At 48.0% G+C, this 27,681-nt stretch overlaps 1 protein-coding gene, 2 non-coding genes and 1 pseudogene across 3 annotated transcripts in view; 1 reads left to right on the top strand and 3 right to left on the bottom strand.

The window, feature by feature from the left end:
* The window catches only part of Nlrp3 (NLR family pyrin domain containing 3), a 31,318-nt gene extending 22,352 nt beyond the window's left edge, over positions 1-8,966 (bottom strand). Inside the window, exons 1-4 of the mRNA XM_004657452.2 lie at positions 8,813-8,966; positions 5,657-5,963; positions 3,476-3,534; positions 2,926-3,302 (exon numbers count right to left, since the gene is read on the bottom strand). Coding sequence (XP_004657509.2) covers positions 2,926-3,208 — 283 coding nt within the window. The 5' untranslated portion in view covers positions 3,209-3,302; positions 3,476-3,534; positions 5,657-5,963; positions 8,813-8,966. The remainder of the gene's footprint in view (positions 1-2,925; positions 3,303-3,475; positions 3,535-5,656; positions 5,964-8,812) is intronic.
* On the bottom strand, positions 8,814-8,884 carry Trnag-gcc. Its single transcript has one exon. It is a non-coding gene; the product is annotated as a tRNA-Gly (tRNA).
* A 4,681-nt stretch (positions 8,967-13,647) lies between the features above and the next one.
* On the bottom strand, positions 13,648-13,718 carry Trnag-gcc. The gene has a single exon. It is a non-coding gene; the product is annotated as a tRNA-Gly (tRNA).
* An 11,436-nt stretch (positions 13,719-25,154) lies between these two features.
* Positions 25,155-25,905, top strand: LOC101609567 (annotated as a pseudogene).
* Positions 25,906-27,681: the final 1,776 nt, after the last annotated feature.

Below are 27,681 nucleotides of genomic sequence, written 5' to 3'. Positions count from 1 at the left end.
GGAGAAAATGTTTGCAAATCATATATATGATAGTCAGTTAATATACAGAATATAAAAAGAGCCCTGCAAATCAACAACAAAATAAGATGATGAAAACAATGGGAAAAGGATGTGCCTAGAACTTTCTCTGTAGAAGAGCAGTAAATGACAGCAAGCATGTGACATGATGCTCATTGTCACTGACCATCCAGGGAAGGTCAATATCGATGACAATAAGACACCACCTTGTGGTTACTATATCTTTTTAAAGAATGCATTTTTTTTATTTTTTAAAATTTATTTATTAGAGACAGAAAGAGATAGGCAGGGAGAGAGAGAGGGAGAGAATGGGCGCAACAAGGCATCCAGCCACCACAAACAAACTCCAGATGCATGCACCCCCTGGTGCATCTGGCTAACGTGGATCCTAGGGAATCAAACCTGGGTCCTTTGGCTTTGCAAGCATGCACCTTAACTGCTAAGCCATCTCTTCAGCCCTGTGGTTACTATTTTAAAAAGAAATAACATGCTTGTGAAGCTATGGAGAAGTCAAAATGGTTGAGTATTGTTAGCAAGAATATAAAACAGTGCACCTGCTTTAAAAAAAAAAACACTCGAGCCGGGCATGGTGGTGCACGCCTTTAATCCCAGCACTTGGGATGCAGAGGTAGGAGGATCACCATGAGTTTGAGGCCACCCTGAGACTACATAGTGAATTCCAGGTCAGGCTGAGCCAGAGTGAAACCCAACCTCAAAAAAAAAAAAAAAAAAAAAAGACAGTGATTCCTCAAAATTTTAAACATAATTATGACATGATCTATAAATTCCACTTCTGGGCATATAAAAGAATTCAAGCCAGGATCCAGAGGCGATATCTGTGCAGTGGTTCTTATAATATCACTACTCACAGTAAGAAAGTATAACACTGACACAAATATGCACTGGCATAAACAGAAGCAGAATGTGGTGCATCTGCGTGCTTACAAAAACAAATGGTCATCATTCCATCTTCTAAAAAGGAGAAAATTCTTGGGAGGCAGCGGTAGGAGGATCGCCAAGAGTTCAAGACCACCCTGAGACTACATAGTGAATTCCAGGTCAGCCTGAGCTACAGTAAGACCCTACCTCAAAAAAAAAAACAAAAACCAATAAAGTAAAAAAGTTATGGGGGGAACCAAAGCCTCTCTAATTGGACTGGAGGCCTGCACCATGAGAGGGAACACATGCCAGATACTGAAAAATCTATGACAGGGAAGTCATGAGCCCTAGGGGTGTGACACCTGCTGGTGTCTGGCTGAATGCATATAGTGTGCTCACCAAACTGCCCAGTAAGCACTTCTCTTAATGTTTATACTCATATATTTATTTATTTATTTGGTTTTTCAAGATAAGGTCTCACTCTAGCTCAGGCTGACCTGGAATTCACTATGTAGTCATAGGGTGGACTTGAACTCGCGGCGATCCTCCTACCTTTGCCTCCCGATTGCTGGGATTAAAGGCATGCGCCACCACGCCCGGTTATACCCATATATTAATGCTACTCTCACTTTTGGTTAGAGAAGCTTCTCTTTTCAGATGACAGTGACCTTGGGATGACTCAGAAGGCATCATGATGCTGAGAAGAAGTGACAGAGGAGTGCTCAGCACTGAAATATCTCTATCACACCTTCCAAGGCTCAGGGTCCATTGCAGAGGAGGTGGTGGAAATAATGTAAGAGCCAAAAGAAAGGTAGGACTCCTTACAACATGCCCCTCCAGACACAAAGTGGCCTGGATGTCCATGACCTCACAGTGCCTGGCACTCTCTACATAAGACCATCATAATTGGAGGAAAAGATGATGACGTCAAAAATAGAGCTGGGCATTGTGGCGCACACCTTTAATCCCAGCATTTGGGAGGCAAAGGTAAGAGGATCACCATGAGTTTGAGGCCACCTTGAGACTATATAGTGAATTCCAGGTCAGTCTGGGCTAGAGCAAAACCCTACCTCAAAACAAAAACAAAATAAGGGCTGGAGAGATGGCTTAGTGGTTAAGTGCTTGCCTGTGAAGCCTAAGGACCCTGGTTCGAGGCTCGATTCCCCAGGACCCACATTAGCCAGATGCACAAGGGGGGCGCACGCGTCTGGAGTTCGTTTGCAGAGGCTGGAAGCCCTGGCGCGCTCATTCTCTCTGTTTCTCTGCCTCTTTCTCTCTCTGTCTGTCGCTCTCAAATAAATAAATAAAAAATAAAATATATAAAAATAAATAAATAAATAAAAGAGAGACTGACAGAGAGACGGGGAGGGAATATGATGGAGAGTGGAGTTGCAAAGGGGAAAGTGGGGAGAGGGAATTATCATGGTGTATTGTCTATAATTATGGAAGTTGTCAATAAAAAAAATGGATGTGGTCACACATGTTTGTAACACCAGAAGGGGATAGATATAGAGACCCCAGGGAATGGCTAGAGCTCACTGACTGAAAAATGACAGCTCCAAGTTGAGGAAAAGACCCCATCTCCCCGAAGTATGCAGATGAGCAATAGAGATGGACGTGCAAAGTTCTCTGGCCTTAGCACACATGCACTGGGTGTGCACACATCAGCGCACACATATGTATATATATGCCACACAAAATACTACAACACACATGCTCTACACACACAAAAAGAAATAAATAAAATAAAATAAAATAAAATGAAGTGAAAAGACAAATACTTTCAGGAACTTTGAGGCACCCGTAGCAGTGCAGCTCGTAGACAGAAAACGGGTGGTTGCTTGGGCGTTGTCTTGTGGGTGAGAATCCTCAGTTTTGCAAGCTGAAAATGTACTAGAGATTGCACAATAATGTAAATTTACTCACTACTGAACCCTACATTTAAAAATTCCTAAGACCCTACATTTTGCAGAATGTGTGCCATAAGTTAATTTTTAAAAAAAAAAAAAAAAGCCTTTTTTGACTCACCCCACACTGGCTGATTCCTCATAGCTTTCTCCCAGAGATCTCTTCTATTGATTGCAGCAAAAATCCACATGGCCATGGCCCATGCCTTCTCTTCCCCATTGAAGTCAATCATGAGTGTGGCTAGATCCACATGGTCAGCCTTCTCTGTCTGACCCCTGGGGAGCGGGGTGAAGCCCTCTTCTGGGGGGTAGTCTTCCAAATGCATTTTGAATTTCTTGAAGTCCACATCCTCTAGGTCCTCCAGGTAGTGGGCCAGCCTGCAGCGGACACTCGCCATCTCCATCAATAGCTCTTTCAAGGGTCCTCAGCCTTAGGTCCACACTGACACAGCAAGACTGAAGACAGCATAGGGGTAAGGAGAATCTTCTTAAAGGTCTCTGCTTAAGGAAAACCAAATTATCACCTCAGAAAACTCTATTCACGTATCAAAACATCACAGGGTATTCATAGGTAGGTATAGGTTTTTAAATTTCTCAGAAAACTCAAGGGAAAATAATTATCATGTGACTATGATGAGTCAGTGACGTAGAAAAGTGAACCAAATATTTACCAGAAAGTTCTATTGGCTTGTTCCAGGACTATGTCCTGAGCCGTGGAAGAAAAGTTCCCCTGCAAAGATAAAAATATACAACCTCATCGACACACCCATTACGTTGCACAGCAAGCAAAGCACTGCATGAGGCCACCTCAGCATGCCATCACTGGTGACGAGGCTGCGACCCTAGACAGACCCACTATTTCCCAATTTCAGCTTCCTCATTAAACACCAAGAGAGCAGAAGAGATTGCTTCCTAGTTCCTTCTAATGGAAAGTTCTGGTTTCTTGCTTCTATTTTGACCTGAAGGAGGATGAGAAGGGGACAAAGGACAGAGAAGGCCAGGAGATGAACAGCTGTGATAGCAACAGAACAACACAGGACCCAGAGGAGAGAGGGGACAGCGGCATGCGGGGGAGGAGACAGTCCTACCCTGGCCCTCTGTCAGCCCTCTGATTGACAGAAAGTAAAAGATGGAAGTCCAGTACATGGAAGGGAAAAAAAGAGAAACATGGATCTCTTTCATGTCTCCTTCAAATACACAAATACAATGAGGATTAGGACTCCCATTGAGGCAGGGTTACTCATGGGCTAGGGGCTGCAAGGATTCTTTCTCAGCCAGTATCACGAGGGCCCTGAGGTGTGCGCGCATGCACATTCCTTCTGCTGAATGCTGGAGACCCTGAGTGTCTTGCCCAGCAGCTTACTGGCAGGAACACGGGCAGGATTTAAACGAGAGATATCTTCCACCACTTACATAGGTATTTTAGTCAGACAAAAGCACAAAGAAAGAGTGATATTAAAAAGCCAACATAAGCTAGAGAGATGGCTCCACAGTGAAAGGTGCTTGCTTGCAAAACTTGATAGCCCAAATTCGATTCCCTAGTACCCACACAAAGCCAGAAGCACAAAGTAGCACATGCATCTGGAGTTCGTTGGCAACAGCAGGAGTCCCTGGCACATCCATGTTCTCTCTATCTCTGTCTCTCAAGTAACTAAATAAAATTTAAGGCTGGAGTGATGGCTTAGCCATTAAGCACTTGCCTGTGAAGCTTAAGGACCCCAGTTCGAGGCTTGATTCCCCAGGACCCACATTAGCCAGAGGCATAAGGGGGTTCATGCGTCTGGAGTTCCTTTGCAGTGGCTGGAGGCCCTGGCGTGCCCATTCTCTCCCTCCCTCCCTCTCTCTCTCTCTCTCTTTCTCTCTCAGATAAATAAATATAAATAAAAATTTTTTGAAATAAATAAAATTTAAAACATTAAAAAAAAATGTCAGGCATGGTGGTACATGCCTTTAATCCCAGCACTGAGAAGCCTGAGATAGGAGGATCGCTGTGATTTTGAGAACAGCCTGAGACCACATAGTATATTCCAGGTCAGTGTGGGCTAGAGCGAGACCCTACCTCAAAAAAAAAAAAAAAAAAAACACCTTCCCCAAGGCGTCCATTGCAATGTCACTGCACTGTAGTGCTAACCAGACTATAAACTCCGCAGAGGCTATCTAACACCCTAGCATCTTTAAATCCTCCGTGTCTCCTACTGTTGGGATGGAAGAGCAAACTGACTTTGTTGGAACTCTTCCCTGCTTGAGTCCTTCCTTGCGCCATATTGAGCAGGAAGCATGGCATCAAGTGAAAGCATAAATACTGACAAAGGGTGGGACGGGGCCTGGGAAATGCAACGGCATCCAAGCGGGAACGTGTGTGATGGCAATGTTTGGCACACTTCTACTGGCAGCTGCCCTGCAGACCTATCTGCCCAGCCTTTGACCCTTCAGCCCCCTCAAACCACACCAGGATTTGCTGCCCCCCGCCCTGTTACTCCGCTCTGGTCTGGGCTTCGGGGCAGGTTCATTCTAACCCACCCCTCACCCCTAAGTCCCAAACCCTCTGCGGTCCTGAAAGAGTCCTGGGCAAGCCTACTGCTAGGAAGCTATGATTACTGCTTCTCACTCTTCTCCCCCATGACAGACAGACAGACAGACAGACACACACACACACACACACACACACACGAACCTATTAGCATAGAGCCAGATAATGACAGACAGAACATTCCAGAAATGCTATTGGCAAGCACAGGTGGAGTCTAGAAGAAATTCCTAACCTATCAATCAAGACAAATCCTGCTTCTCCATATAGCTTCCCAGTCCTCCCCTGAACCTCCCATCCACCCTGCTCATGGAGCTGGACTCACCCAGATGCTAGCCTTGGGGACAGCCAGTGAGGAAATGAGATGCATTTATAGTCATCACAGCCTCAGCAGAGACAGGAAGGATGTGGTCTCAGCATGGAGTGAACGTGCTTGCATCACAGATGGTGACAGCCTGATAGTTCCCCATGAAGCTGGATTTTCCAAGCCCAGGCAGCCTCATTCTCTCAACACAAGCCTGGATTGCAGAGCACAGTCTCTCAGGCTCCTCGTAGAAGCAATGGAGGGGAGGGAGGCTTGAAGCCTCCATGCCCAGTACACACTGGGGGCAATCCAAAGAGACCTGAGACCTCTGCAGAGAGGGAAGAAAGGTGTGGGTAAGGCCAGAGCTGGTAAATGAGGTGTTGCGGATGAGGCCAGTCTTTCCAAACCCAACCCCATCTTCTTTTCTCTCACAATCAGCAGGCAGCTACGAGTTCATGCTATTTCACTTTTTAAGTTAATTTATTAATTTATGCAGAGAGAAAGAGGCAGATGGGAAAAAGTGAGTGTGGGTATACCGAGGTCTCCTGCCACTGTAAACGAAGTCCTGATGCATGTGCCACTTTGTGCATCTGGCTTTATGTGTGGGTACTGGGGAATCCAACCTGAGCTGCTCAGGGTTTGCAAGCAAGGGCCTTGAACCACTGCATCTCGGTGATCCCTATTTTGTGTTATATTAAGGGGAGAAATTAATGCCCTGACTTTTGGACTCACTGCCAGGCTAATCATAGAGAACTAGCTGCATCCTAGACAGAGCCAAAAAAAAAACAAAAAAAAAACCTTGCATTACTCTCTGGAGATCTAGGGGAAAACTAGCCACACAGACCCTCGACTAGGGGGGGGGGGCGGGCGGGGGTGCTGTATTCAACAAGGACCTCAGATGCTAAAGCAGGAGGAGAAGCAGTTTGGACATACTTAGGAAGACAAGAAGCCCCCGGCTCAATGTGAGAAGCATTTCCAGGCAGGCTAGTTGAAGTATAACTTACATGCAATAAAAACCCATGCCTTAGGGAGAGTAATTTTCCTCAATAGTGTAGCCAAGATAAATTTGTTTTCACTGTTGATTGATTGATAGGTCTCCTGGAGTCCAGGTTGGTCTTGAGCTCACTGTGTAACTAAAACTAGTCTTGAACTTCTGAACCTCCTGCCTCCACCTCCCAGTTTGGGATTCCAGATTTCGTGTCACCTTGATGAAATCACTCTACCAAACAGTATGTGCACTTAAACTTTGGTAAGAGCTGGGTGTTGTGGTGCATGCAGATACTCCCAGCACTTGAAAGGCTGAAACAAGCCTGGTGTGGTGGCGCACGCCTTTAATCCCAGCACTTCGGAGGCAGAGGTAGGAGGATCGCCATGAGTTCGAGGCCAGCCTGTGACTACGTAGTAGATTCCAGGTCACACTGCAATGTTTTAACTCTGCTTTGTCATTTCTTCTTTGTTTTAATATTTTTTGTTTATTTTATTTATTTATTTATTGTTTATTTTTATTTATTTATTTGAGAGCAACAGAGAGAGACAGAAAGTGGCAGATAGAGAGAGAATGAGCATGCCAGAGCTTCCAGCCACTGAAAACGAACTCCAGATGCATGCGCCCCCTTGTGCATCTGGCTTACGTAGGTCCTGGGAAATCGAGCCTCCAACCAGGTTCCTTTGGCTTCACAGGCAAGCGTTTAGCTGCTAAGTTATCTCTCCAGCCCCCTCTTCTTTTTTTAATAAGCTAAGATTCTCACTCCCTCGTCCAACCCCAATAAAAATGGAACGTGGCTTCGACCTGGTGTGGCAATGTTTTTCCTGACTATTTTGCCACTTCTGCTTTCAGGAGCCTCCCCCAGCTGCTGTTCCAACCTTATATTGAACTGGCCTGCTTGCTTTCCTCTTTCCCCTCTCCTCTCCCTTCCCTCCCCTCAAGAAAATGGTTCATAGGGCTGGGGAAACAACTATCAGTAAAGTGCTTACCTCACAGGCATAGAAGCTGAACTGAACCCCAGAACCCACATTTGCAAAAGAAAAAAACTGAGCATAGGGTCAGTGTTTATAATGCCAGCTCTGGGGAAACAGACACATGTGGATCCCTGGGGTTCCCAGGCCAGCCAGTCTAGCCTACTTGTTGAGTTCCAGGCAACTGAGAGCCCCTGGCTCAAAAAGGTAGGCCGGTGCCTCAGGAACTACACCCAAGGTGGTCCTCTGGCCTCCACACACAAACACACATGAACATGCATGCCGCCCACAAATCTCAAGAAAACACTTTGTGGGCTGGAGAGATGGCTTAGCGGTTAAGCGCTTGCCTGTGAAGCCTAAGGACCCCGGTTCGAGGCTCAGATCCCCAGGACCCACGTTAGCCAGATGCACAAGGGGGCGCACTCCTCTGGAGTTCGTTTGCAGAGGCTGGAAGCCTTGGGGCGCCCATTCTCTCTGTCTCCCTCTATCTATCTTTCTCTCTGTGTCTGCCGCTCTCAAATAAATAAATAAATAATTTTTTAAAATATTTCAAAAAAAAAAAAAAGAAAAGAAAACACTTTGTTTACTGTTACCAGCTTACCATGAAGGTTATAGCTCAGCCACAGCCCGCCCCATAGAGGCAAGCACGCCTAAGGGGAAGATCAGGGCACCTCCATGCCTTCTTGGGGGGCCCACGGTTCCACCTGCTCCGCCATCCAAAAGCTTTCTGGCTTGCATTTAGGAGCCAGCTTGGAGAGGGTAGTCCATCACCCATGCCTTATTGATTATTCCACTGGCCACTGATAAACTCAATCTCCAGCCTCTCCTTCCCTGGAAGGAGCCTGGACTAGGAGAAATAGCGAGGCGAAGACAGCATGGTGATACAGTGTACACAGGCAATGCTATCATAGGAAGTCTTTTCAAATCCCTCATAGACCTCAAAGAGCAAGACCCAGTGAGACTGGCAATTGGCTGTTTGGAGACGTCAGTGACTTGGTGGCTAGAGGATGGCCCAGTGAGGAATGTCAAAGAAGCAGGGAGTGCAAGTGGGAAAGCTCTTGGCATTAGTGGACAGGCTGGGGAGCAGGGCAGAGTTGAATGTCTTCTCAAGAGAGCCCAGAAGATTCTGGCCAGGCGATCTACACCCACACCCAGAATGGGAGGAGCCCTCTCCCACCCGTAGCTTGGGGATCGGGTTACAGAAACAAAAGAGGACCTTACTTGCATGAGCCGGGAATCGAACCCGGGCCTCCCGCGTGGCAGGCGAGAATTCTACCACTGAACCACCCATGCGCCAACACCTAGGAGCTTCCCTAGCTGTCTCGTGACACTGCTCCTTTGTGCGGCTGCCAGAACCCATCGGAGCCGGGAGCTCAAGAGCCGGAGAAGCTGGCGCTGGCCTGGTGGGTGGAGAGAGAGCCGGGCGGCCTAGTCCCCATCCTGCGTAGAAACTGCCGGCCTGCTGTCGCCAGAGGAAGCCTGGGGGCGGGCCAGACCCGGCCAGGGTCCGATTTCCACTGTGGACTGGCTGGCCGGGGAGTCCTCCCGTTTCCGCACTCCCGTTTCCGCGATGCACGTCTGCACCACCGGCGGCGAGCCGGGGCGCTGGGGAGGTTTGGCACGGCCGGCCGAGCGCTGCGCGGTGGGCGCTGGCATTTCCGAGAGGCTCCAGGATGCTGGGCTTCAGCGATGCTCGCGGGACAAATGGTTTAGGCTCCCTCCTCCCTTCCCTCCTCTCTCCGCCTCCATTCACCTCCCCTTCCTTCCCTGTCTCCTTCCCCTCTCCCTTTGTTTGTATCTACGTCTTTGTATCTCTCTCCATCCCTTCCTTTCCCTTCTGCCCTGAAAGTATAACCTGGCCTGTTTTGCTTGATTGGTACCCGGCCTCCCAAGTGCTAACCTCGCCCCTAAACTGGGGAGATACCTGTGGTCCACAGGCAATTCTTGCTACTCTCGGTTTCCCCCTGCTGGTCGAGCGTGTTAAGTGACAGTCTCCCCCCCCCACCCCCCCCCCACCCCCCCCCCCCCCCCCCCCCCCGTCACCATTCCCCAGATGGATTATTGAAAGACAAGGAAAAAGCAAGGACCGGAGCAGAGTGGAAACCTAAGAAAGCACCGGAGAATGAAGAAAGGCAGCTACGGAAACAAGACATGGTTGTTTGATTCATTGAGGTTTGCAGGAGAAAGGCGGAGAGTGGACTACTGCAGGAAGATGGTGTCCATATGGGCGAGTCATAGTGTAACTACTGGGCTGGGCTTTGCTCAAGAGCTACAACAGCATGCACGAGGTAGGACTTGACTTTGGGGTCCATAAATCCGCCACCTCGGTGTTCCTGTATTCAAAGAAATCAGAACACAGAAAAGAAAAAGAAAAATTGGCTTGCTTTTGTTTGGCAAAACGGGAAAGAAATTTCTCTGCCAAGAGTTTTATGGAAAAAGAGATGGCTTAGCAGTTAAGGCGCTTGCCTGCGAAACCTAAGGACCCAGGTTCGATTCCCCAGGTTCACAGGGTGGCACATGAGTCTGGAGTTCATTTGCAGTGAAGGGATGTAGAAAAGATGAAACAAGGGCTGGAGAGATGGCTTAGCAGTTAAGGCGTTTGCCTATGAAGCCAAAGGACTCAGGTTCGATTCCCCAGGACCCAGGTAAGCCAGATGCACAAGGGGCACATGTGTCTGAAGTTCATTCACAGTGGCTGGAGGCCCTGGCATGCCCATTCTCTCTCTCTTCTCTCTATGCTTGCAAATAAATAAGTAAAATGAAAACAATATAATTTTAATAAATAAAAAGAAAAGATGAGGGGCTGGAGAGATGGCTTAGCATTTTAGCACTTGCCTGTGAAGCCTAAGGACCCCAGTTCGAGGCTTGATTCCCCAGGACCCACGTTAGCCAGATGCACAAGGGGCACAGGCGTCTGGAGTTCGTTTGCAGTGGCTGGAGGCCCTGGCACACCCATTCTCTCTCTCTCTCTGCCTCTTTCTCTCTCTGTCTGTTGCTCTCAAATAAATAAATAAAATAAACAAAAAAAAATTTAAAAAAAGAAAAGATAAAACAAAAGCCAAGAGATATGCATATGTTAATTTAACTGTGAGATGAGCTTTTTGACTTGAATGAAATCTCCTACTGAAAGCAAGCAAAATTCAGCCTTTCCTTTCCTTGGGCTAAGATTCCTGGGGAAAGTTTAATTATTAGGGAGGGCTCCATTGCTTTAGGGTCCCTATTTTACTGGATTCAGTCCCACACACTGAAAATACAAAAAAAAAAAAAAATACAAAAAAAAAAACTTGCCCAGCTTCCTAGTCCGGATACCCTGCACTGGTCAGGCAGGCGTGGCACAGAATGTGAGGGGGACCTGAGGAGATAAACTACCCAGTGCACTCCACCCTGGCCCCAGCTGAAACCACATAGGAATTGGGGAAATTAGCAAGAGTGCTGCTTTCTCAGTGAATCTGATATCAGCACAAAGGTGAAGGAGAGAGACACTGAGGATACTCAACACCTACCAAACCAGAGATCCAGAGATTCCTAAGAGCCCATCACTGAAGTAGACTTAAAATGCACCCAACATGGCTCAGGGAAGTTTGCAAAAGGGCGGGGGGGGAGGAAAGATTGTTAGAGCCACAAGTTGGGACATTATGCACAGAGACGCCTCTCCCCCATAACTGACTGCTGACCACACAATGCATGATCCACAATCTACATGGGGTTGACCTGCATCCCCAGCGAGGAGGGCCTCTTCAGAAAAGGAACAGCGATGAGGGAAAGGGTGGTACCAACATGTGCTGTTTACATACCAAGTATGTCCATATCTAATAAAAATAAATTTAAAAAAATTCATGCATTTATTCATGATAAGCCATATAGTCCATGATAGTTGTTACAACACACAAATGTACTAAGACACATGTGGAGGAGATTGGGCAGGAGAGGAGACAGGTGGGATTGAATCTTCACACAGTTATTTTGAATTTATGGAAAAAATCTTATTGCATCATAATGTCAGTCCGCCAGAAATCAGCAATCCATAGGTCAGTTGATACTGCGCTCCCTGCTGGAGATCTTTAGAACTTCCAGAAGAAAGAACTGGTCTTCCACACTCCTGCTAGTCAGCAGTCACTGAGTGGCCAGTATCTTGCTCTGAAGGCTGAAGGCCAGCTCTGACAGCTTCTTTTCTTCTTTTTTTTTTAATTTATTTATTTGAGAGAGTGAGAGAGAAAGGAGAGAGAGAATGAGAGAGATTATGGGCACGCCAGGGCCTCCAGCCACTGCAAACGAACTCCAGATGCATGCGCCACCTTGTGCATCTGGCTTACATGGGTCCTGGGGAATCGAACCTGGGTTCTTTGGCTTTGCAGGCAAACGCCTTAACCACTAAGCCATCTCTCCAGCCCGTGACAGCTTCTTTTCAACCTCATGTGTGCCTGGTGTGTGTGCTGCTCCAACACACTCGTACAGTGACTGGATGTGCAAGACTGCTTCTCACACCAAACACTTCACCCAGTAGCATACTAAACACTAAAGGATGAGTGGATGAAATAAATACCCAGATAATTCCAGGGTTGTGGAGATGTTTCACAGTTAAGAAATTGGTTAGGCCAGATGTGGTGACACACACCTTTAATCGCATCACTCAAGAGGCAGAGATAAGAGGATAGCTGTGAGTTCGAAGCCACCCTGAGACGACATAGTGAATTCCAGGTGAGCCTGGGCTAGACTGAGACACTATCTTGGGGGAAAAAAAGTGCTTGTTTGCAAAGTCTGATGACCCAGATTCAATTCCCCAGCACCCAATGCAGAGTGACACATGCCCTGTGATCACAACATGCCTACAACAATGGAGGGTGGAACGAGAAAACTGAAGGTCTTTTGCCCTCTAGCAATTTGTTTGCAGTGGCAAGAGACCCTGTCTCAACAAAGGGGGAACACAAACACCTCAAAGTTGTCTTCTGACCTCCATTTACACCCACCATGGCACATGCACCCACATACACACACATATGCACAAATAAATAAATAAAAATTTAAAAATAGATGTTCAGGGGTACTGAGAGACAACAGAAGAAAATAAAAACAAAAGTTAAACTGACCTCATTCCTTGGTCAGCAAGATACAGGACAGCAGATCTGTCGTTTTCCTCTAATAACTAACATAGATGGGATGGAGGAGGGTGTAGAGAAGTACATGATTAAGTGAGAAAAATCAGAAAACTGAAAAGGAAGATCAAAGATAAAAAATGAAGCTGGACACATGGCTTAGGTGATAAGATGCTTGTCTGCAAAGCCTAATGACACATGTTCAATTGTCCAGGTCCCACGTAAGCCAGACACACAGTGATGTAAGCACACAAGGTCACACATGCACACAAAGGGGCACACACGTCTGGAGTTCGATTGCAGTGGCTGGATGCCCTGGTGTGCCAATTTTCTCTCACTCTCTTACATTTAAAAAACCAAAAAAAAAAAAAAAAAAAGCAGCCGGGCATGGTGGCGCGCGCCTTTAATCCCAGCACTCGGGAGGCAGAGGTAGGAGGATTGCCATGAGTTCGAGGCCACCCTGAGACTCCTTAGTGAATTCCAGGTCAGCCTGGGCTAGAGTGAGACCCTACCTTGAAAAATCAAAAAACAAACAAACAAAAAAAAAAAAGCCACTGATAGATAAACTAAACCTCCAGCCTTTTCTTCTCTAGAAGGAGCCTGGACAAGAAGAAATGCTGAGGTTAAGACAGAATGGTGCTACATTGTACAGCGGCAAGGCTATCACTGGAAGTCCTTTTAAATCCTTCATAGGCCTCAAAGAGAAAGATCCTGTGAGACTGGTGTTTGGCACTTAGGAGACTCTGTGACTTGGCAGCCAGTGGCTTTCTGGGTGAGGAATGACAAAGAAGTGAGGCGTGCAAGCGGTGTACACGTGAAAGGCATTAGTGAAGAGGCTGGGGATCAGGGCAGAGGTGACTGTCTTCTCAAGAGAGTCCAGGAGGTTGGAATGGAAGGAGTCCCTCTCCACCCCACCCCCGTAGTGAGGATCAGGTTACAGAACCAAAAGAGAATACTTCTGGCTGCATGGGCCGGGAATCGAACCCGGGCCTCCCGCGTGGCAGGCGAGAATTCTACCACTGAACCACCCATGCGTCCGCGTTGGAGGGGCTTTCTAGCAGTCCCGGGACCTTTCTGGTGTAAACATTGTCGGGGCTTATCGGAGCAGGGAGCTCTAGAGCTACCAGCAAAAGCCTGCACGTGTGCGCGCGCGCGCCCGACCTGGCCAGCGCCCCAATTCCACTGTGGACCGGCTGCGCCCGTTTCAGCGGCCCGCGCTCCAGTGCGCGGCTGCCGCGACGCACGTCTCCACCATGGGCGGCGAGCCGGGCGCTGGGGAGGTTTGGCACCGCCGGCGGAGCCAGCCACTCCGGGCTCGGGGCTGCGCGGTGGGCGCTGGGGGTTCCCCGAGGCTCCGGGATCCTGGGCTTCAACGATGCTCGCGGAACGAGGCGGGCGCAAGGCTCCCTCGGTCCCTGGGAGCAGGGCTGTGAGCTGCTGGGCAGGCCAGTGTGGGCAGGGAACGGTCCCTCCAAAAGAAGACCAAGGATCACAGTCTAGAAAGAAGGGGAACTGGAGGAAATGGGCTGGGCCTGCAGAGCTGAGGGGTGGGTGAACTTGGTCAGTGTGGGGTGACGCTGTGGTCGCAGTTTGCCGCTGGAGGGTGGGCAGCTCGCTGCCAAGGCCTTGGCAAGCGCCCGCTCCCTCTCACTCACCTTCTGCCTTCCGAAGCAGAAGAGCAAAGGTCTAAGCCGGGCACAAGAGCAGAGTACGCCTGTCTGTCTGCCTGCCTGCCTGCTTGTCTGTCTGGAGGGTGGTGGGAGACTATCCACATGGAGTGGGGGAGGGGACGATGGGAAGCTAGGGACCACGGAGGACCAAGGAGGAGTGGAGCAGAAAGGTGGAGGGGCCGTGGAGGTGTCATTACAAATTGCTGAAGCTTCAAGGTAAAATAAAAGGTAAGGTGATTGGGATGACTCAGGAGGCACCATGGTGCTGAGAAGTGACAGAGGGGTGCTCAGCACTGAAATATCTCTACCACATCTTCCCAGGCCCAGGGTCCATTGCGGAAGAGGTGGCAGAAAGAATGTAAGAACCAAGGAAAGGGTAGGACTCCTTACAATGCACTCTTCCAGACACAAAATGGCCTGGATACCCATGACCTCACAGTGCCTGACACTACCTACACAAGACCATCATAATAGGAGGAAAAGATGATGACATCAAAATAAAAGAGAGAAGCCAGGTGTGGTGGTGCACACCTTTAATCCCAGCACTCACTCGGGAGGCAGAGGTAGGAGGACTGCTGTGAGTTCAAGGCCACCCTGAGACTCCATAGTGAATTCCAGGTCAGCCTGAGCTACAGTGAGACCCTACCTCGAAAAAACAAACAAACAAAAGAAAAGGGTAAGCTAAGATGATGTGAGAGAGAGGCTGTGGCATGTCCCACAGGTCGGTAATGAGTGCAAGGCCAGTAGGTGGGCAGCAAGAGTTAAGGTGTTGTGGGATATCCTTGTTTAAGGTGCATGAAGGCAGCCTGAGACAGGAGAGTGACCAGAACACTAGGCCAGAAGAGACCCCACATGTGGAGGGTTGGATTGGGTGAGCATCCTCAATCTCTGGGGCCAACACATGAACTTGTCAGAAGTAAGATCTGAACCCACACCTCCAAGGGAGACTGTAAGACCTTATTCCAGCGCCTTAGCCCTCTTAGTCACCCTGAGTACACAGTAGCTTTGACTGGGAAGAGAAGCAGCCACCTGTACCTTACCTTGATTTCAGTGCTTTCTCTCTGGATAGTGTAGCACTCAGGAGACAGGGGTAGGAGGATCGCCATGAGTTCAAAGCCGCCCTGAGACTACATAGTAAATTCCAGAGTAAAACCCCACCTTAAAAAAATCCATCAAATAGATAAATAAAATTTTTGTAAAATGAAAAATTTTTTTAAATTTTTTTCTTATTTATTTGAGAGCAACAGACACAGAGAGAAAGACAGACAGAGGGAGAGAGAGAGAATGGGCGCGCCAGGGCTTCCAGCCTCTGCAAACGAACTCCAGATGTGTGCGCCCCCTTGTGCATCTGGCTAACGTGGAACCTGGGGAACAGAGCCTCGAACCGGGGTCCTTAGGCTTCACAGGCAAGCGCTTAACCGCTAAGCCATCTCTCCAGCCCTGAAAAATATTTTTAAAAGGATAAAAAATAAAAATATTTTAAAAGGCTGGAGAGATGGCTCAGGAGTTAAGGCACTTGCCTGCAAAACCCAGTGACCCAAGTTCAGTTCCCCAATACCCACATAAAGTCAGATGCACAAAATGACATGTGTATCCATAGTGTGTCTGCCATGGCTAGAGGCCCTGGCGTGCCCATTCTCTGTCTCTCTACTTACAAATAAATAAATAAAAATAGGGCTGGTGGCCAGGCGTGGTGGCGCACGCCTTTAATCCCAGCACTCGGGAGGCAGAGGTAGGAGGATCGCCATGAATTCAAGGCCACCCTGAGACTCCTTAGTGAATTCCAGGTCAGCCTGGACCAGAATGAGACCCTACCTCGAAAAAACAAAAAAAAAAAAATAGGGCTGGAGAGATGGGTTGGCGGTTAAGGCACTTACTGCAAAGCCAAAGGACCCAGGTTCCATTGCCCAGGACCCAAGTAAGCCAGATGCACAAGGTCACGCATGCGACTGGAGTTCGTTTGCAGTGGCTGGAGGCCCTGGCGTGCCCATTCTATCTGCCTGCCTGCCCCTCTCGCTCTCTCTCTCAAATAAATAAAAAATATATTTTAAAGCTGAAAAAATGGATTAGTGGTTAAGGCACTTGCCTACAAAGCCAAAGGACCCCGTTCGATCGTCCAGGACCCACATAAGCCAGATACACAAGGGGGCCCATGCATCTGGAGTTCGTTTGTAGTGGCTGGAGGCCCTGGTGCGCCTATTCTCTCCCTCTCTCTCTGACTCTTTCTCTCAAATAAATAAATAAATAAAATTTTAAAAGTTTTTTTAATGTTTTACCAGCTGCTTTCAGGTTCTCTTGCCTAGTCAATATGTCACTTAGGACCACAGGACTTGAGATGTAACTCAATTGATAGAATGCTTTCCTACCATGCACAAAGCCCAGGGTTCGATCCCCAGTACCATATCTATAAAAAGGAAGAAAGTGAGTTAGGAACACATGCGTGCGTGCATATGTCTAAGGACCTGCCATGATCCGGCTGCCTTTCTCCTACCCAAGATTTGTCAGTAAGGCAAAGTGTGGAAATCAGACAGGGCTAAAGAGAAAACTGCAACCTGCTCCCTGCAGCTGCTCTGGGAAGCCTCAACGGGCAGGGGTGCACTCACTGGAAGCAAGGCTCCCCAAGATCTAAAGCGGCTGTGAAACACTGCATCACCTTCCCTAGGACAGAGTCCTGCCTCTGGCTGTCACCCCCACTAGTGACCGGGGCTGCTCTGTAAACCATCCCTACGTCCTGGCAGCTCAAGGTCCTCCCCCGCAGCTTGCTCCACTCCTGCATGCATTTGTGAATAGTAACTAGAACAAAGGCGACCCCTCACTTCCTGCTTCTTATGTTTCTAAAGCGTCCTCATTTCCTGATGCTTGAACATGCCCAAAAGCAGGCGGTGAGTGACCCACTCCACAGGCAGAGGTAAGAAAGGGCTGGTTCTGCCTCCAGGTCCCTTCCTGGCCTTCCCCAGTAACCAAGTGATAACCCCACTCTCCAGTGAACACACTCAGGCCTTTGGCTAGTGAGCTCTATCCTAGCTTATTAAAAAGGCCTGCCTAAACCGGGCGTGGTGGCGCACGCCTTTAGCCCCAGCACTTGGGAGGCAGAGGTAGGAGGATCACCATGAGTTCAAGGCCACCCTGAGACTGCATAATTAATTCCAGGTCAGCCTGAACTACAGTGAAACCCTACCTTGAAAAACCAAAAACAAAACAAAAGGCCTAGGGCTAGAGAGATGGCTTAGAGGTTAAGGGGCGTGCTTGCAAAGCCTAAGGACTCAGGTTCCATTCTCCAGGTCCCATGTAAGCCAGATGTGCATGCATTTGGAGTTCGGCTGTAGTGGCTATAAGCCCTGGAGCACCCATTCTCACTCTCTCTGGCTCTCTCTCTCTAATAAATAAATAAATCAGGGAAAAAAAGCCTGCCTATAGGTGTCTCCCATGTTTCCTTCCACCTGGCTAAGCCCTGTGATGGTGTTTATGCCAAAAAAAAAAAGTAAATAAAAGTTTTAAAAAACAGCTCTCCCCTCAAAGGTAATAAGATTATTCTCAGGCTGGAGAGATGGCTTAGCGGTTAAGTGCTTGCCTGTGAAGCCTAAGGACCCCGGTTTGACGCTTGATTCCCCACGACCCACGTTAGCCAGATGCACAAGGGGGCGAACATGTCTGGACTTTGTTTGCAGGGGCTGGAAGCCCTGGCACTCCCATTCTCTCTGTCTGTCGCTCTCAAATAAATAAATAAAAATAAATTTAAAAAAAGATTAGTCTCAATCGTTTTTCTGGAGCCAAACATGAGTGATGATGGCCCCAGAACACAGGCTTAGGTTACCCCAAATATCAAGTTCCAAAATGGTAAATTCACCAAGTTTTTTTTTTCAAGGTATGGTTTCACTCTAGCCCAGGCTGACCTGGAATTCACTCCGTAGTCTCAGGGTGCCCTTGAACTCATGGCAATCCTCCTACCTCTGCCTACTGAGTGCTGGGATTAAAGGCATGCGTACCACCATGCCCAGCAAATTCACCAAGTTTTTATAGTAGCAGAACAGAGAAAGTCATGAACCAAAATACTTTTCAAATACATTGGTGGGTAGATTACAGCAAACCAGGAAGTCCTGCTACAGGCCTCCGATGCTGCACTCAGCCTTTGGTCTGGTGGAAGCTAGCAGGTCTGTTCATACACGCCGAAGGATTTACCTAAGAGTCACAGGATGTCACACACAGAGGTGGACAATCAGGGGCTATTCAAGGGGTCCATTTGGCTCTGGACCTGCCACATTGTTACTCCCAGAGACACTGAAGTTCTCATCAGTCAGTCACTCAGCCTTTGGAGTACTTTCAGGGGAGGTGTGCTTCATTCTGGGAACTTGGGTTTGCAGGGCCCACCGCCCAACATGCAGAGCCTCCCACTGGCACTAATGGTCAAAGGTTCGCAGCCCTTACTTCCTTTGTTTCCCAGAGTACTTTTCTTTTTTAAGGTAGGGTCTCACTCTAGCCCAGGCTTACCTGAAATCCACTATGTAGTCTTGGGCTAGCCTCAAACTCACAGGTACCCTGCTACCTCTGCTTCCTGAATGCTGTGATCAGAGGCGTGTGCCACCACACCTAGTTTGTTGTGGATCTTTTATTCCTAGTTTTTTTTTTTTTTTTTTTTCGAGGTAGGGTCTCAGTCTGGTCCAGGCTGACCTGGAATTAACTCTGTCATCTCAGGGTGGCCTTGAACTCATGGCGATCCTCCTACCTCTGCCTCCCAAGTGCTGGGATTAAAGGCATGCGCCACCACGCCCGGCTGTTGTGGATCTTTTAAAGCAGTCATTACAGAATAGAGAAGGACTTGCTCCATCATTCATGACACACCCAATGTTCTGCATATTCTTCCTTCAGCTTTCTAGGCCTTAGAAATCTCCCCTGCACCACCTTTAATCCCAGCATTTGGGAAGCAGAGGTAGGCAGACTGCCAAGAGCTTGAGGCCATCCTGAGACTACTTAGTGAATTCCAGGTCAGCCTGGGTTAAAGTAAAACTCTACCTAGAAAAAAACAAAAAATAAAAAAATAAAAGAAAGAAATCTCCCCTTATCTAGTCAGTTCTAGCTTTCCTTAAAAAAAAAAAAGAAAGAAAGAAAAGAAAAGAAAGAAAGAAAGAAAGAAATTTTTATTTATTTATGTAAGAGAAAATGAGAAAGAAGCAGAGGGAGAGAATGAACATACCAGGGCCTCAAGCCCCTGCAAATGAACTCCAGATGCACCACCCAGTGCATCTGACTTTCTGTGGGTACTGGGTATAGAACCTGGGTCCTTTAGCTTTGCAGGCAAGCACCTAAACCACTAAGCCATCTCTCCAGTCCTTTAAAAAACAAACAAACAAAAAAAAAACACGTTTATTTATTTGAGAGAGGAGAAAGGCACACACAGAGAGAGAGAGAGAGAGAGAGAGAGAGAGAGAGAGAGAGAGAGAGAGAGAATGGGCACACCAGGGCCTCTAGCCACTGCAAACTAACTCCAGACACATGCACCACCTAGGGTATCTGACTTATGTGGGTACTGGGGAATCAAGAATCAAACCTGGGTCCTTTGGCTTCACAAGCAAGTGACTTAACTGCTAAACCATCTCTCTAGCCCTAGCTTTCCTTCAAAAGTGAGGGAGGGCAGAGCTGGGCGTGGTGGCACATGCCTTTAATCCCAGTACTCAGGAGGCAGAGATAGGAGGATCGCCATGAGGTTGAGGCCACCCTGAGACTACTTAGTGAATTCCAGGTCAGCCGGGGCTAGAGTGAAACTCTACCTGGAAAAACCAGAAAAAAAAATAGAGTTGGGTATGGTAGCACACGCCTTTAATCCTAGGAGTCCACTCAGAGGTAGGAGGATCACCTTGAGTTCAAGGCCACCATGAGACTACATAGTGAATTCCAGGTCAGCCTGTGCTACAACGAGACCCTACCTCAAAAAAAAAAAAAAAAAAAAAAAAAGTGTATGTGCATGTTCATGTGTGTGTAGGTATTGTGTGAACTTTATTTATTTGAAAGAGAGACAGACAGACAGACAGACAGACAGAAAAGGAGTACGTATGGCACATCAGGGCTCTTGCCTCTGCAAACAACCTCCAGATGCATATGCCACTTTGTGCATCTGGCTTTATGTGGGTACTGGCAATCAAATCTGATCCATCAAGTTTTGCAAACAAGCACCCTTAACTGAGGAGCCATCTTCTAGCCCCATATTTTTTTCTGAGATCTGAACCAACACTTTCACCCCAGATAAGGCACCAATGGCAAAAACAGACATCATTCTACCCAAATGTAGCTTGGGGAACCATGAGCTCAACTGGGGTTGTTTACAGGAGCATGAACAACTTATGGACAGCTATTACACGGAAGAAAATGTCCCCCCATTTTAGGATCTATTAACCACTTATATATCTTAAGGGAAAGGTGGGGCATCATGGTCCCCCTGCCCCAGAAACCATCAATTGAGTGTGACACTGTAAGCCCCTCCTTCCCTATAACAGAAGGCTAAGGGCCGACAGGGCAGGTCTGGTGCAGGAAATGGCAGCTGCTGAGCTCAGGACAGAAATGGCCACACCACGCTTGAAGGACAGCAGTCCACAATAGGACAAGAGAGCACATGCTTGTGAAGGCCAGATGACATCCTTGGGCATCATCCTCGGGAAAGCCATCCACCTTCTTTAGACCGTGTTTCATTGGTCTGGAGCTCACCAGTTACCCAGCAAACCCTAGGGGTCCACCTGTCTCTGCCTCCCAGTGCTGGGATCTACAAGCATGTGCCACCATGCCTAGCCTTTTACCTGCATTCTGGGGATTGAAATCAGCTCCCCATGCGTGCCACACAAACACTTTACTACCTCCCAAGCCAGTTTTGGTGGTATCCTTTTGAGGTGGGGTCTCGCCCAGGCTGACCTGGAATTCACGCTATAGTCCCAGGCTGGCCTTGAACTCACAGTAATTCTCCTACCTCTGCCTCCCCAGTGCTGGGATTAAAGGCGTGCGCCACCATGCCTGGCTCCAAAGCTAGTTTTGTACTCTTGCCTGCAGCACCCATTGTGGTCAGAAGAAAAGAGGGATTACCCCTTTCTAGTGAGAATGTAGCCACTGCAGAGCAACTTCCGTCGCAAGCCCCGAGCAATCAGTCTTACTTTTCAGGCTTCCCTGCCAGCTGCCACGCGGGAAAATACGAGCAAGCAGAGCCCCAGCACCGATGCCTCCTCACTGAGCCCGCAACTTCTGCGGCACGCCGGGCACCGGATGAACGCCTGCTGGCAGTGCATGCCGCTTAGAAACCACCCTGCAGGAGCTGGCGAGCCGCGAGCCTGGCTGGCAGTGCGGGCCGAGGCCTCTGCTTCTAAGAGATCCCAGGCAAGGCCACCCTGACCGCAGTAGTGAGGCTCTGTGAGCAGCATTGTCAGAGTCAAAGCCTGGGCACTGGCAGCCGTGACAAGCTAGGCACAGCCATCCCACCAGCAATAAGCCAATTAAACAGAGCAGTAATTGTGTACTGGTGTGAGCCTTGGGTTTACATAACGGGCCAGGAGGAACGTACAACTGAGCCATCCTGCTCCAAGGCGTGGTCCTGCCCATCACTGTCTCAGCTCAAGTCTGGCCTGCTAGGTGCTTTGACAAGTTGCCTGCATGATGTGAAGTGACTTTGCAGGAGACAAGCTCCCCCTCAGGCATCAAGGTTCAGGTTTTTCCTTCTCCTGGACTGAGACTAGGGGGGAAAGCCAATTCCATGGGGATGCTGTTTCAATAGTCTGACAGCCAAGCGGAGAAGCACAGGTGTCTCTGGAACATCTGCGCATCAGCGGTGGTCACAACTTCATCTTGTTCCACACCTGTGTCTGTCACTGGTCCAGAAGGACAGAGACAACCTGTCCCCGGCGGAGATGATTGCTGCCCTCCTGCAAGTCACTGGGTGTCAGAAAAGGCCCACATTTTACATCTCTGTGCGCAGTCAGCCTTCTATGTTATACATGATCCATCATTTCCTCTCCACTCTACACAGTGTCACTTCATGCTTCCTCCTTTCCACACTCTCTTTCTCTCTCTCTTTTGCCCTGTCAGCTAACGCCCCCATGTATCAGGAATCTCCCCAGAAACATCAACAGATAGTTAGATAGATGGGAGGTGTGCTTCAATTTAAGGATTGGCTCATAACATTTGGGGGATCTGCAAGGCCAAAATATGCAGTAGTCTGGAAACCCCAGGAAGACATAGGCTGTGGCTTGAGCTCCAAAGTGGGTTACAGACAGGATCCCTTTTTTCTCTACAGACCTGTGTTTAATCTTGGCCGTCAGCTGACTGCCTGGTCCACCCACATCACAGGAAGTAATCTGCTTTGTTCAAAGTCTGTGCCTTAGGCCTGGAGCTGTGTTGCAGTGGTAGAGCAACTGCTTAGGTGCATGAGACCCTGGGTTCAAATATCTTAGCCCTACAAAAAAAAAATTAAAGATGTCAGGTGTGGTGGCACACACCTTTAATCCCAGCACTTGGGGGGCAGAGGAAAGAGGATCATCGCCGTGAGTTTGAGGCCACCCTGAATTCCAGGTCAGCCTGGGCTAGAGCGAGACTCTACCTTGAAATAAATAAATAAATAAATAAATAAAAACAAGAAATTGTTTACAGAGCCTTGACACTAAATGGGACTTCTAACATGCCCTCCAAGTCTCAGGGAATATTGTGGAACAAGGGGCCAGAAAGAATGTAAGAGCCACAGCAGGGAAGGTGTACTCTGAGACATTGACCCCCCCACAGAGACTGACTGTGTGCATTCATGACTCCACAGTGGTTACCAATAACCCCACAGAGAAGGGCTCTCAGTGGAATGGGGACAGAGGAGAGGGGACATGAAGAATATAACTAGAGGGGAATATTACCAACTTACAATATGTTCATGTATTAAAATTCTCAATTAAAAAAATTAAAGTTAGAAATGTTTACAGATTTAAATGGTAAACACATATAATAAAATACCTTCGCTATCCAGACAAGTGTTTAATCAAAAGCAGGGTCTCACAGCCTACCCAGGTTAATACAGGGTCTGCTTCTTGTTTTCTCGGTGTTGGTGCAATTTGAAGCCTGGAACTGATTCTCTCTGCAGGATACCTGCTGACCTCGGAGCGTTCCCTGCTCCTCCTTGTGGCCTCTCCCCTCGGGCCTCCCAGGCCAAGCATTTTAATTTCTTCCATCTTTCAGATGAGGCGCAGGCCCACTCTCATTTCTTCCCGAGGGCTGGCTCTCTTCCCGGCCACCTGCCCTCCTCTCTCAGGACACACGCATCCCAGACACCCCCTGGCCTTTGCTTTGTGCAGTGTTTGAGCTGTGTTCTCTGCTCAACTCCAAAGAGGCATTCACTCCTGTCCTTAGTGCCTCCTCCTTCCAAGAAAGGCAGAGTCCCATCTCCCTCTGCTTCTAGGGGACAGACCCCTTCTTCTCTGTCCCTCCCCAGCCCTGGCTGCGTGTGCATTCCTGCTGCCATATTTCTGCTTCCAGCCACAGCTCCTTCCTGTTCTCCCAGGAGGTGCCAACGCCTTGACAACCGCACAGTTGCAGACCAGCACGTGGGGTTGGGGAGACGGCTCAAGGGGTGAAAGTGTGACAACCTGAGTTCAGATCCCCGAAATCCACATAAAGCTGGGTGCAGCAGCATGCACCCGCGATCCCAGTGTACCCTCCACCCCCCGCAAGATGGGAGACCTAAATAGGAGACTCCCTAGAAGCCTGTAGGCTAGCCTGGTGTAACCAGCTGTGAACAAGAGACCCTGCCTCAAACAAGGTGAAAGGTGGGGTCTGACACCTCATGTTGTCCTCTGATTTCCATGCATGCACCCACATTCACATGCACACATTAAAAAAAAAAAAAAAAAAAAAAAAAACAGCAAATAGCCTGGGAGATGGCATGAGGACCAGGGTTCAGATCCCTTGGACAGGGTGAATAGCTGCATTGGTGAGCTCTGGGTTCAAGTGTAAGAGCCTGGATGTAGCCTACCTACACGCACATCCCAGTAAGTCTCCAGAAACCAGCTTCTCCACACTCCCAGGCTCTAGGGACCTCTTCTTCCCTCCCTGCGCCACCCCCACCACAGACAACCACTTGGGTCCCCAGCTCAGGCAGCTGTCGTTCATTTCCCCTCCGCAGCACAGCGTGTGACTGTGAAGTCACGGCTCTGCTTTCCTTGGAAGTCTGAATCGAGCATCTGTTCACCAGCTGACTCCAGGAAGGAGCAGAAGTGTCTAACAGGACCCCTTGCTTCTTCTGTCCTGCCAATCTGTTTGACTCAGTGACCTTGGAAAAGTAAAAATGTCACTGGCCATGCTTACTTGGAACCCCCAGAGTGTAAAGTGTAGAAACCAATGGAACAGAAAAGCTCCTAGGATTAAACTCACACATTTAGCAAACATGCCCACAGCATCCTTTGGAGAGAGGACAGCTTCAACAAGTGGTGCTGGGAAACTGGATGTTGTAAAGTTTCCAGGAAAAGAGAGAGAGAGAGAGAGAGAGAGAGAGAGAGAGAGAGAGAGAGAGAGAGAGAGCTATGTTAAAGATTCTACACGACTGACTAATTAGACCTTTCTGGTTGTGAAGAATTGGAATGTTGCAATCCAAGAGCCAAGTTATCTTGGGCTAACTTTAGCCCCCTTAATTCCTTGCTTACTTGTGTGTCTGGCCTCTTATCCCTATGAGACTACATAAAACCTTTCGGGTCCCGTGGCGCTGGACTCCGCTAACAAGGAGGTGTCACGGGGTCGCTCCTCGGGGCCTCCATCCCGGTGGCCTCCGCTCCCCTCTCGGTCCGCACATCCGCCATGAGGAAGAATGCGAAGTTTTTCAACCAGACCTTGGCTGAGTGGAAGCTCTTTCTCTGCAACCTGACCACCCTACAGTTCCTGGGGTGCATGGCCAAGGGCCGGGCTTTGATCTTGCTCTTCTACCGAGTTTTCTGTGGGTTCCTGGCCGCACTCTTCCACACTCACAAGGTGGGCTAGGCTTCAGACTCTGAGCCATGAGCTTCCAGGACATCGTGACCGATTCCCAGTCCGGGACCGACTGTCTTTCCAAAACCACTGCCTGCATTGGAATATACATTTAGTGAGTCTGACCAAAATCCCTATAAATTCCTGACCTTCAGAAGCTTCTGAAGCCATATTCTTTAGGGAAACAGAAGAAACAGAAGAATCTCACCAACTGTCCTGATGGAGCACTATTTGAACAGAAGGGTCCAGTTTATACTGCTTGTCAGTTTCCTGTTTTCTTGCTTCAAGAATGCAGTGGTGTGAGTGATCCTGATTTTGGCTATTCCAAAGGACAATCTCGTTTTCTTGTGAAAGTGAACAGAATAATCAGATTAAAGCCTGAAGGAAATCCAGTGATAGATTGTTCGTCAAAGGATCAAAGCATAGCAAATGTATCCTAATAATGGAATTATAGACAAAGTATTTTCCATATTATGGGGGAAAGAAACTACACATTGGGTATCGACAACCCTTAGCTGCTGTCCAGGTCATGTTTAGATCTAACAATCCCAAGTGCACAAAACTGAAGGAACAAGCAACCTGAAAAACAAGGATGGACCATGACAAGTTTCGGGAAAAGTTGTGTTCAATCACAGCACGTGCCTCGTCCGAGCGGGTGTCTCCACAGAATAAATGTGTGCTGTCTGTCTGCATTTGCGTCAGCTGGACCTGCCATTCTAGGAGGTAGTGGTGTGGTACATGATACTGGGTGACATCGTAACATGCTTCCAGATCAGTGTCCAGTGTCCTCTGAAGTAACTGCCTCTTGCCTCTGCTGCCCTTTGAACCACTGGACAGTTGCCAGAAAGGGACCAGTGAACACCCGATTCCTAACACAAGAATGGGGGGGGGGTGTCTCGTCCTGTTTATGTGGTTTAATTGCCAAGTGTCTCAAGCTTCATGTGCTGAGTTGTGTAAATATTTTATGGTTTCAACACTGGTAATTGTCATATTTTGATGCCAACAAAGTCGTCAGGATAAAATGGTACCTTGCCAACATCAAGTGACTATAGCTGCAAGAAATGTGTGTGGAGTTCTATGTAAGGAAGGAAAAAAATAAATAAAAGTGGATCTGAAAGTATTATCTTGGATTTTTTTTTTTTTTTGTAAAATTCTTTACATCTGGGTTAACCCATGGACTCTTTGATTAAGAGCACAAACTTTTTGTTGTAAAACATGTTTAAAAAAAAAAAAACTAATGAGATTATTCTTAGTGCTGGGACTAAGTCTCTTAAATTAGTGTATTTTAGACTAGATGAAACATCATTTTTAGATTGGCCAAGATGGATATGCATCAAGAAAGGCAGGCAGGCAGAGAGAGAGAGAGAGGGAGGGAGAGAGAGAGAATGGGCACACCAGGGTTTCCAGGCACTGCAAATGAACTCCAGATGCGTGCGCCCCCTTGTGCATCTAGCTAACGTGGGTCCTGGGGAATCGAGCCTCGAACCGGGGTCCACAGGCTTCACCGGCAAGCGCTTAACCACTAAGCCATCTCTCCTGCCTGCATCACATTTTTCATGAAATTAAATTCATAAGACTGAAATTGTATAATAGCTTGTGAAATATCTTGTTACTGCTTTTATTTAGCCGACCATGGACTCTAATAAAATAAAATAATAAAATTGTGAACTATAAAAAAAAAATAACCTTTTGGGACATATTAACCTAACACAGCTTCCTTCCACCAAGCCCAAATCTAAGAACACAGGCAGCGTCTGAAACCTATATAAGAGATTTCTCCACTTTGCTGCTCTCTGATTACCTGGTACTCCCACCAACATATTGCCTTGGTTTGTGACTTTCTTTTGCTCTATAACTACACAAGGGCTGGAGAGATGGCTTAGCAGTTAAGGCAATTGCCTGCAAAGCCAAAGAACTGTGGTTCTACTCCCCAGCACCCCTGTAAGCCAGATGCAAAGGTGGGTTATGGAATTCTCTTGCAGCGGCTTGAAGGCCCTGGCAAGCCCATCCTCTCTGTGTCTCTCTCTCTTTCTCATAAATAAATATCATATCGGGAGGCAGAGGTAGGAGGATCGCCATGAGTTCAAGGCCACCCTGAGACTACATAGTGAAACCCTACCACCCCCACCCCCCAAAAATATATGTATGTGTGTGGGGGGGGTTGTTGTTTGGCTTTTGGTGGTAGGGTCTTGCTCTAGCCCAGGCTGACCTAGAATTCACTATGTAGTCTCAAGCTGGCCTTGAACTCACAGTGATTCTTCTACCTCTGCCTCCTGAGTGCCTGAATGACAGGATTAAAGGCATGTGCCACTACACCTGACAGAACATGATAATTTAAAATATATATTTATTTGCAAAC

This window comes from Jaculus jaculus, chromosome 6 (assembly GCF_020740685.1).
Source record: "Jaculus jaculus isolate mJacJac1 chromosome 6, mJacJac1.mat.Y.cur, whole genome shotgun sequence".
NCBI lineage: Eukaryota > Metazoa > Chordata > Mammalia > Rodentia > Dipodidae > Jaculus > Jaculus jaculus.
This window is presented reverse-complemented; position numbering and strand designations above follow the sequence as displayed.